Source organism: Anneissia japonica, unplaced genomic scaffold (genome assembly GCF_011630105.1).
Source record: "Anneissia japonica isolate Jap-2015-1 unplaced genomic scaffold, ASM1163010v1 scaffold251325_len469956_cov165, whole genome shotgun sequence".
NCBI lineage: Eukaryota > Metazoa > Echinodermata > Crinoidea > Comatulida > Comatulidae > Anneissia > Anneissia japonica.
The window spans coordinates 96,431-108,681 of record NW_022730291.1 but is presented as its reverse complement, the minus strand read 5'-3'; the positions used below and the strand labels follow the sequence as shown (position 1 = coordinate 108,681).

At 33.9% G+C, this 12,251-nt stretch overlaps 1 protein-coding gene across 3 annotated transcripts in view; it reads right to left on the bottom strand.

The window, feature by feature from the left end:
* LOC117114806 (homeobox protein Nkx-2.2a-like) overlaps positions 1-12,251 on the bottom strand; it is a 42,332-nt gene that overhangs the window by 9,360 nt on the left and 20,721 nt on the right. For 2 of the 3 annotated variants that reach the window (XM_033258497.1, XM_033258496.1), the window contains exon 2: positions 940-1,258. In XM_033258497.1, the coding sequence (XP_033114388.1) occupies positions 940-1,231 (292 nt within the window). In that variant the 5' untranslated portion in view covers positions 1,232-1,258. Of the gene's footprint in view, positions 1-939; positions 1,259-9,713; positions 9,794-12,251 lie in introns of all 3 variants that reach the window. The other variant, XM_033258495.1, reaches the window with a different exon arrangement.

Here is a 12,251-nt window from a genome sequence, read left to right as displayed (position 1 = left end):
ATCAAAAAGAATTAAAAACATGAAAATATTTAAAAGTATAAAATGTGCACACAATGTTTTTATTATCCAAGCAAGGCTAACTGTTTACAGAGTTTTGTTTTAGCTGACCGCATATAACGGATAGTGTGCGAGCCATCTATACTATAGGCCATGCTCTACGCCTATTCATAATGAAAATCTCTATTCAAAGCTTATATAACGGTGTAAGAAAGCCCAATAGCAGTTTTCTGTACTATTGCTGATTCAGCTGTAATAGTTTACATATAATAATTTAATAGCCATATAATTGTCTAATAGTAATAAAGGTACAATTGTAATATTTAATATCAGTCATATGTACAGAAATATGTTATATATATGTGCTATAAATATATATATATATATATATATATATATATATGTAAATCAAAAGACGAATAAACAACATGGACATAGAAACATAATTTATTTGTAATATATTAATACATTTTTTATTATTATTTAAATACATGTTGCAATTGTATCATTATTACTATTAGACATTTAGGTCTATAGGGCTATTAAATAATTATAATATTTCAACATTTACAGCTCAGTCAGCAATAATACAGCAGATTGTTATTTGGGCTTCCTTATATATGAAATATTTTTATATATGAAATGTTTTTATGTGTGAGTTTACTTCTTTATACACTAAAATTTATTCCAACGAAAAAGATTTGAACGGTTCACAATACGTATATAGGGCCTATAAACTAAATTTTCAATCATATAGGCTTATATATATACTTTTATATACATGTGTATATAATAATATATAATGAAACGTTTGTTTATATATAAACAAACAATTCTTAGCTTTATATATATTTGTATATACATATATATATATATATACATTTAATTAAACATTTAAGTTGATAACAGTAATATGAAATGTCGTACTAAAACATAACTTACTAGAATATTGAATAGGTTCAGAGCCGTGTGTTTGCAGCCACCTTGTGTACGGGTTATCTGTATTGTCGTAGTAGGTATTCATTTCCCTGTTCTGACCACCACCAACCGTCGTCTCTCTGTGTTGGCCCCTGTTCGCCGTAAGTCCGTTAGGTATCGATGGTGCTTCGTTAGGTAGGCCTAGGCCAAGAGCCTGGCCGTGATCTTTGCCCACGTCTGGAGTTATCGGAAGCTCAAGTATGTCTTTCACTGAGAAGTTTGTTTTTCCGTTCATATTAATGTCCGTAGGTTCCATTAGGGCTTGCTCGGATTTTCTTTTAATCTGGAAATAAGCAGAAACATGAAAAGATCTTATTTCGCAGAGATCATCAATCCGATATTCGATCGTAATAATCCAAACGAATGATGTTAAATCGACAGCGGATTCAGTATTACTATGCGGTCAGTTGGACATTTTGAATTTAAATTAGACTCGAGAAGTGTAACTTGTTGAGTAGAGTATTTGAAAAAAGAGACAAGAGCCGGTGATTATACACTGAGCTTGGATAACAATATCAGGGTCGTCGGTCAGCAGCGATACTCTTATTAGACAGCGAGTTCTTGTGAGGGCGCAGTTGGGCGGTCCTTCGGTGACAAAGTCTTCAAACATGACGCGTGAAATCAATATGTCAATAAAAAAAAAAAATGCTTCCGCTAATCCACTGGAGTGCTGCTCTATAGATGAAAGTTAACCCTACACATAGTTATTTCGTAATGATTATTTTTATGAAGTACACAGAGGTATTTTAAAAGATATAAGCCTACTTGACAAGTCTAGGACACTCGATCCAAATCTATAGTATAGATCATGATACGATGGTAGGCCTATATTACGTTAACGTAATATGACCCCGGGCTATTAGTTTTGACAGTATTTTAACCCTTACTATGTTGATAGAAATGGTGAACAAAACTTGAGGGGAAACAGCAAATGGGAAGCTACTTCATGGTGAGGTGAATGAGTGATCGGATGATAAAATGATGGATAGTATCAATTGGGATTAGGGAAGGAATTAACTTAAGTACATTGGACAATTCAATCTTAAGCGGGACTACGCTCCATTAGGGAATACCAATGGTTAGGGGGTAGGGTCTTTTGGAGTACTTTCAAAGGGTGCTGATCCGACTGTGAAAGGGCATCGATCTTAGCGCCTTCATGTGCGATCTACATCATCCGCAGTGTTACCTGGTTAAGCGCATCAATGTAATGTTAGAGTCTAAACCGCCAGTTTTCTCGGGTTAATTCTATAGGAAGGTGTCGACAATTGTGTAGCTAATAATGAGAGTTAATGCCTAGTGGATTCACCGCCAAAGAGCTAAAATCGGTTTCCACCTGCATCAGAACACGTGTGCTAAATGAAGTCAAGTTAACTGATCCTCAATCCCACGATTGTTTTATTCACCATCGTTAATTTAGTGGTAAGAGATTAAACAATCGACTTTAAAGCTATAGTGGCTCACAGTGCGCTAGCATCTAATTAAGTAAAACAATAGCTTAATATACTGGAGAATTAAGATTTAAGTTAAATGAGTAATAAAGATATTGAAACTGTCACTGATAGGCCTATGTAATGGCCTACTTTGACTGCCCCATCTCCTTTTCAGCTATAGAGGTTCTATGAATAGTATTGTTTTACATACATACATACATACACACATACACCCATACATACATACATACACCCATACATACATACATACATATACATACATCACTGGGACACAAATAATGCATAAATGAACGTTTTGTCGTCATGAAAAATGAACATCATTTTCAGTCTCGACCGCGGAACCCGTGAGCTAAAAATTTAATTCGATTTAAACGATAAATGTCTTTAATCTTATTATTGTTCATATATACACTGTCATTATTAAAAAGAGAGAAAGAAAGAGATAAAGTAATCGATTTAGAAACCTCTAACACAGAATAGTTAATATGGGAATTGATCAATGCGTATTGTTCGTTTGTACTTCAATGATTTTGAAAATGTCGTTATTATACAACAGTATGTATATTTCACCATCTAGATGTGTATAAGAGACAGTATATATATATTGGATATATATATATACATATATTAATTTAAATGGATGTAAATAAAAAGTAATGTGTTAAAACACATGTTTACATTACAAATAAAAAGCATGACAAAAGAACAAACAAACGACAGAATAGGACCTACAAAAAAAATATGTTTACGCTTACAATTTTTAAACCAGGATCGTTGATATAGGCTAGCCACCTACCGGTATTAATTATTGTTCATCATTTAACAAAAATGGCCACGCGAGGCACAAAACACGCCAAATTCATATTCATTCTATACCTGTAAACATTTTTAATAGGCTAATACATGTTTTTTTAATAGGCTAATACTAATAGGCCTATTGATTTTACTATAGTACAATTGTAGTCAACATTAATAATTGTTATCAATAATAATTTTTATCAAAATATAATATTACGCCAAATTCATGTTCATGCCATACCACCTGTAAACTTTTTTTGAATAGGCTACCTTTTTATTAATAGGCTAATACTAATCTTGACTTCACTTTACTACAATTTTAGTCGACATTAATAATTCTTATCAGTAAAATAACTGGTAGTTTAAAGAGAGAATTTAGGTAACATACGGCTCCATAAGCTGCTCAATTCACACTGAAGTTGTATTTATCTTTACCATCAATATAAGCTCTAGATTTAGACTATGGGGCTAGACAAACAGAATACTAACTATCAGGTTAACAGACTTTTAGCGGACTTGCCAAATCACAATTCTGTACTTGACCATAGAACTCTTGATTACACACTTATGGTAAATGTTTTGTAGGTGCTCAAGAGTGTGAACACATTGCTATAATTACTAAATATAGTATTGTCGTTAATATTTTAGTATTGTCGTGTGAACGCATGTTCCCGCAACTTTGACCCCTTAAAGTTAACGCGTATTTAGGCTTAATTGATTAATTTATTAATTGCCGCTTCTGAGGGCCCACGCTTTGGTCCAAAACGCCCACTTAAGTATTAACATAATTTGAGAAGAGGGATAACCATTCACCCCCGCAGTTTTTTTTTATAAACGAATTTAAAAGGCCAATCGGTTTGAAAAGCTTGTTTCATTCACAAAAAATAAAAATAAAAATAAAAATATTGTAGGCTCTAGGTCAATGCATTATGATAGGTTCTGCGTACGCTCGTATACGACGTAGGCCTACACCGTATGATTCCACACGAGGAAGATAAACCCAGTTATACGGCTACACAACCGTGGCGTATATTTAAGGCCTGTATTTGTTTTAATTTACAATTGCAGCCAATGTCTCAACATTTTTTGTCACAACACGAGCAGTCCTATTAATTTTATAACAAACCATTTTGAAGGCATTTTGTCATTGGAATAATTATTTAGCCCCTAATATTGAATATTGCTACATTATATAGGCCTAAATAAGCTATACTCGAAATAGCTCAGACGGATTAGCGTAAGTAGAGCATAGGAAACGGTTTTTTAGGATAGGAGACGATCACTTCCTGAATTAAGATTTAACTGACCGGGAGAAATAAGTCGCATCGACCGCACAGTGTAATCCAGGTTATCATATGTGGACACTTTAACCTGACATTAGGCGTATGTTTCGTTTTGAGGGTCAGAACAATACAAACAAATTAACAGAACGAATCTAAATAACAACATTGTAGAAAAATATGTATCATGAGTAATTGGATTTTATCTGTGGCTTGATAGAGCTTAGTGTATGGATAACGGTGTTGAAAGACGTGGGTTAGTGAACGGTCAAGACAGAAATAGTTGGTCTGCATCTTGCGTTATGGATTTAGGCCTATATGCTTATTCGATATTAGGCCTAAATTATGCTGATGTCCAGCACACGTGATAAATACGTATGTGCTTACGCCAATTGTTGCGAATGCACATGCGTAAGCAGAGTCCTGCACCAGACCTAATATAAGTCACTTTTAGAATGTATTCGGCAAGCATGCGTCTCTTTATTAAAGTCAGGCTCCGGAGGAAAAACATTTTTTGATATGTTGTAGAACTGATTATTCTAAGACAAAAAAAAAGTTGTTTGACGAAAAACTGGGGAACGGTGAATGAGATACAGATTTTAGAATATTTAAAAACTGGGGGAATAATGTGTAAAAATGGGCAATTACGCCCCTTTTTCCCCCAGTTTTTAAATATTCAAAAATCTGTATCTCATTCACCGTTCCCCAGTTTTTCGTCAAACAACTTTTTTCTGTCTTAGAAAAATCATTTCTACAACATATCAATTTTTTTTTTCCTCCGGAGCCTGACTTTAAAGACTAAATTTTAAATTTTAAGGACTTATGAAAATTTGCACCAACAAATACGGAAAATAATATTAGTTGGATAGGCAAGTTGTTTAATACTTAACCCGTGTGTCAATCATTGTATGAAAAAAAGAGATAACGTAATAATGGGGGATGGGTAATGGGGTGCAAGTACCAGTTCTTTTTCAACCTCTCTTACATTCGCCGATACAATAGACGATTACTCAGCACATGCATTATACCAATATTGCTTTTTATTTAGGCCTATATGATAGTTTGCACGTAGATATCAATCACACTCCATTACTGCAGTGTGTTTAGCTAGCGGTTTCGGTATTTGTTTGCACCATTTTGTTAGGCTTGACCGCGGGATTTTTGCATTATCACACATTAAGTGAATAAGAAGTTTTTGGTTTCTCGCTTACACTTTGGTAGGACGGAGCTTTCTGGAGGGCGGCATTTTCTACTCTTTCCGATTTAATGATTTTAAAAGCGCGAGAAATGCGGCCCTAATAAGAATCATTTTTGCTTTAATATTACGGTACCACTGAATGTCGATTTATCTACCGTAATGTTGATATTTATAGATCTTTCCTTGTTTGGGTTGCCCTAGTTTTTCAACGAAGGTAGTACGGTATAATCCGACAGGCTTACGTAGCGAGGCAAATACTCGATTAGTAAAAAAGATAGGCCTATGGCGTCTTTGACAAAATAGATTTGTAATCAATATGTCTTGGCCTATATCCATAAGGTGATTGAACAAGCTGCAACAAATATATAAGTGTTGTTTTATTGATATTCTTTAGTGTTGTTATATGACTATAAAACCACCTAAATTTTATTCTATTCATCAAATCTTAATATATGCTATAATTTACTATTTTATCCAATGTATAAGTATATATTTTCCAACAAATGTTTAAATGGATTGTTATAATGAAGTCAATGCCATGAACATGTCATGTTAATAAACCGCAAATCTTTCTTAATGAATATTATTATTCCTTAATTGATAAACATCAATACTTTTACGGTTTCGATTATGCCATCAACAGTCGGTTTTGTTCCTCAATGCCATTTAATTTACATATGAAGTATTTCTTTCTTCACTATTGTTTCTCTCTATTCAATTTAAAATACCAGATTGTAGAAGGCCTAATTAGTCTAGAAATGATACTAATTATGTGTTGTCCGAACCATTGTCAAATATAATTGTTTTTGAATGTTTTATCATTACCATCATTAGAGCCGCAGTGTCAATCTTTTAACACAACGGAATCATACACATTTTGTAAGACGCTTCTTTTATTAGTAATCTAACAGAATATATTTTAAGTGCAGGGCCTACGACCGAGGTGATCTGAATATACGGATTAGGGCCTATTTTCCACAACACAGGCTCACGTTCTATTTCTCATATTGGCTGTTTACACGGCATGCTTAGAGGGAAAAAATATTGGAAAACAACAATGTGTGATTTCTAAATCTCGGTTGAGATACAAAACTGATGAGAAAATTATAAACGTCAGTTAACATCCAGAAATAGAACCACAACGTTATATACATGGTCTAAACCAATTCGCCATAGATGTCATATAACTAATGATACGCCACCATCTTAAGATCCTAATATTTATCTGTATTTTATGTAATGTATCCAGAACTAGCGATGTTCCACGCATGTGCAAGAGTGCAAAAAAAGGAAAAAAAAACAGTTGGTTTGTAGAATTACTTCAAGGCGGCTTAGAGTTCAGCTATATATTGTACTAGCAAAAGAGAATGAAATATCAGTTGCTTTAATCGGATTTGAATTCCCAATAGTCCTAGTGACCCACTTGGTTAAGGGGCCTGCATAGACAACGGACGGTCCGGGTTCAAATCCTAATTACGACAACTTTTTTTTCACACTCGCAGACTTTTCTCCTCTCGAGTTATATAGTTATCGAGTTATGATTTAAAATAATTATCTAAAAGAGAATACGAGGGCAGGGCCTCTCGTTTTTCAAGCAGCAATTCTCATCGATTTAAGCCTAATGATTGGGTACAGTAGATGGGTGAATTTTTAGAACTGTAAACCAGTATGCGTTAAGCCTCCTATGGGTTAAAACTGTAAACCAGTATGCGTTAGGCCTACATGGTTTCGATAATGCAGGAAAGCGAGGCTTTATTATCGTCACCAATCAAAGGTGCCTTGATACATTATTTATTATTTTTATAATATCAAGTAAATATCCGTCGATTATGTTATTATCAATATGTGGAACAGTGGGGGATCCCGGAATTGGAGATAGTGTAAAAGGGGCCCAGAAAGACAATTTTACATATGTAGGGTTCAGACTTAGTAACTCAGCCCACAACGGATGGGGCTGAGTACGAAATTTTATGTCTATGGCACTTCAGGATGGGCGGTAATGGCACTCTCAGTGAATTTAATTATATAATTCAATTTCTATTTGAAATTAGAATTAATAAAGTATTTCTTTTTTAAAAAAAAATGAAATTAACGGACGTATAAGTAATTCGGGATTTGTATTTTTTTGCATAGACCCATGAATTGGTAGTAAAGCGTTGATGAAAGCTGTCAGTGAAACATTAATTCCTTTGATCTTTATTTCACATTGGAAGCTGACACAAACAGTGTGCTAGTTAGCCAGGCAGTCACTGTGCCTTACGTCGTCGGCTCGACGTGATTCCGCGTAGAGACGCAACGCCCCGACGCGCGCAACGGCTTGTTTTTAATATGGCGATTTGTTCAGACTGCCATTTGACAATCAGCAGACGGCTTCGCGTCATCTATAGCTCACAGAGAGCGGAGTTAGATTCATCGTACGACGCAGTTGAGTGCCCGGTTTTCGACCTATGATCACGTTCCTTCTGTGAGGATATTTATTTGATATCCTCCTCACAGTTCTGATCGATTGACAAATGTTATAATAAATAGAATAACGCAACATCAACAAATCAGTTGATGTTCTATTTTATTGCAATGACATGAAGTATCAACATCTTCCGACCACCTGCAATTAATTATGATTCATGTTATCAAAGAGGTATTATCTGTCAATCAATCAATCATTTCATCCATCTCGAGGCTTATTGCTTCCGACACATGTATTGGATGTTGTCGGATGGATTTGAAGAAATCAAAACCGAAAGCATTTTTATTTTAATAGGAAAATAAGTTTCCTTCAAAACATACATTGGTTCTAGTTTATATTTTAATACATACCGGTACCATAATAATAATTATATTGGCATAAGTATTTATTTATTTTTTGTTGTTTTGATGTTATAGTTATTGCTGTTGGTATTATTGTTATAATTATCATCATTGTCATCATTATTATTATAACTAAGGTGATCATTTCTATTATTATTATTATTATTATTATTATTATTATTATTATTATTATTATTATTATATATATATATATATATATATATTAAATATATTTAATTTTCATATTATTACCATTATGCTTTCCGTATATAATATCCATTACTCAGCCTTGTGGTATCAATGGTTATTTACCGTTGTAGCGGTTACCTACGTGGTAGTAGGTTCTACCCATGGTACCAAATACCGTGGTAGCATAATGTACCATGTAAAACAATAGGCCAACGTAAATAGTTTACATTGAAGAATGGTTTTGCATAACAACCTCTCAACTCTCAACCACAACGGTAAATCGGAATCGAGCACATGATTATTGCATTTATCGATACAGCTATGATCCGTGTAAATAGGTAAATATTAACAAATCATACAATGACCAAGTACCAAGCCCTTAAGGGTCATTGATTAGCCGACCGAAGCACCGATAACAAGGCTCTAAAGTAAATACGGATCAGCCTACGCTCTGTCGCCCTATGTAAGGCAGTTGCCTTGCAGTATATGCTCTAACCCACAGGAAAACGTGCGAATTTTAATTTAAAAAATAATAATAGGCTCTTAGGGTAAATGGTTGGCTAAACTGGGGGTAGGCTAATGAGCCATCGCCGAGCTTGTGTCCCTGGTTCGATTTCGTAGTTGCTATTTGTAGCGAACCTTCTTTTGGATGATACGGTCGTTGGCTCAACGTGCCCATGCGCACGGTAAAAGCAGTAAGCAAAATCAGAGTGAGGGGTAAAACGCTTGCGAGGAATAAGACGAAGTTTATACTCAATAGTATATTGAGTTTCAATATCTTTAATGATTAATAAACAAATTAAACTATATAATTATATTACCATTAGCATATAAGTATTAAGAATATTTATAATAAAAATTATATGTTCAGACTATATGCAATTATAAAGATATAATTTATAATAGCACTAATATAACCACAATAGCAGTCACGTATTATTTTCAAGTGGGAATTACATGTCATATCAATTTTTGATAGCAATACAAAACACAATACTAAATAGGTCTACATACAGAGATACTGATGACAACGCAGTTATTTGTCGCCGAAGTCAATGTTTAGTCGTGTCCCGGACAAAAATGTGCAGATGGCTCTAAGATTGAGAAAGAAGATAAGAAACGTTTATTCTGGGTCTACTGAAGGTCAGAAATAATATACAAAACGTGAACACCATGAAATATCATAAAAAAAATTAAAAAAAACTTATAAGTACCGTTTACACGGCTGTGCCTGCCGGTCGGTGGATCCATTCCTAAAAATGGAAGCACTGTAATACCAATATCATAAGAGCGTATACATCAAATTTATCAATATTATTATTATTATTATTATTATTATTATTATTATTATTATTATTATTATTATTATATATGCCTATGGGTGAGATTTTCTCACCAGTATTCTGCAAAATGATCAAATAGATCGAAACGTTGAATCTCAAAATAGTAGTATTAGTATTAGTATTAGTATTATTAGTATTATTACTATTATTGCTGTTGTTGTTTTCTTCATTATATATTTTCCTATTTTAAAGTATGGCATTCATTTTATGCAGTTTAAGTTGTTTTTTCGTGTATAATTATGTAGGCCTACATGGATTGGAAAATTCCGAAATAAATGTTGATTTGTAAAATTATATTATTATCACTTCAGTTATTATTAATATTTTAAAGACATTATTATACCACTTTTAATTACAATATATGAATAAAGGTGTATCGGATGTAAAACAATATAAAATATTTGGTCCATTGACTTGTTCATACACAATTTACCTAACACTATATTTCTTTAGAATATGAATGTTCACGATGAATATTTCGCTGTTGTTTCAGAGAACAAGTTTTTAAAATACCAACGATTGCCCCGAATTAGAGACCGGTAATTGCATAGTAGATATACATAACGGCAGATGCATGTAGCGTTCCTCCAATGAACTTTGAATTGGACAATCAGATAAAGTGTTGAATATCTGACAGACTTGTTGTTTTCAGTGAATGTTGTCGCGGTGGAGGTGAAGGTTATGCCATTATTTACCTGGTCCATACAAACTTCTCTTTACAATGTTTATCAGCGTTTCGTGCAATATGGCACTTTGTGACATTTGGTGGGCCTAAATCCTCGACACAGAGCACTGTAATATCTTATTGTTTATGATAGTTGCGCGCGCCAAAATTCAGTTTTGAGCGACGTAGTGAGAGCAACAGAACGTAGTTAGCTAAGCTGATGGTTACCATTGATGTGTGCACCGAGCCATTTCAACATATTTTTGTAACAATTCTCATCTCATTTATTTCCATAATAAAAAAGCAAATATACAATATTATGAAATAGTAAAAAGTGAATATAGAAAAATGAACACAGCGTAAATTACATTTTCATTGGAAGTGAAAAAGGGGACATCACAGGAAGAACTTTACGTCTTCAGTTTTATTCCATCAAGCTAATCTATGTTGAAAAACAGGCAGCACTGCACCATCTTTCAAATATGACTAATGTTTCGAGTTTTAAAAAAGGAAAAAAGGCGCACACACTCTTCCATGAGTCGGTATAGGCCTAAGCTTTTCACCGACAGAGATGGCGCTGTGCTACGGATGCCGTGAGTCCCAAAGAGTTACAACCAAAATTGGTCCGAAGTATGGAGGCCCTACTTTACTTTCTTTTTCAATGAAGTCACCCTTAACATCGCTGGAAGACACTTCTAGCTAAGGGGCTACTTTTTATTAATGGTTTTTTTGTTTTTGTTTTTGTTTTTGTTTTTTTAACTTGGCCTAAAATTAGGCATGACGTTATCTTATGTAAGATTCACACTTTAATAACAATAGGAACACTTTATTTAAACTCAAAATAAGAAAGATCGGACATTTCGCGTAAGCCCATCTAGGTTATATTTTAGCCCCTAGCAAAGAGTTCTATTATCATAGCCAGGGGAACATTCATTCTCATACCTATCAGATAGAATAATTTTATTTTCTTTCAATTTTTTTTGTGAGTCTGTTTGGTGACGAATAGTCTACTGATATATCATAATGACACCTGGTGACATTACTGTCGTATAAAAGTGTCCTCTGATTTACTCATTGTCAATACCGTTCACAAACTAATGACTTAATTGAATGGATCAGCCTCGTCTCCAAACACATTTGGTCATCCTCAACTAATCATAGATCATAAAGTGCAAAACGAATCGCTGTTATATGGCACATGTGTTTTTTCAGCGGTTGCTAATAAAAACATTATGTGTACAATTCGCTCTACGCTGTGTCAGGCGTTCAGCAACCCGTTGATAAATGTAATAGTAATAAAATCATTGGGTTTGTAAGATAAAACGTAAAAGTAGAGAGGTAATCCTTCTATGATCAACCGTGGATAAACTACTGTAGTAAAGTTCACTAGGTTATTCGGTTTCTGCTGGTAGTTGTGAATTATGAACCCATAGAGGGCGCTATGTATATTCGTTTCACCTAAAGATACAAGTTTAATTTTAGATAGATAGCTAACATTACAAATTACAAGTTATTTTATAAATACTTTAAATATATGAGTATTTG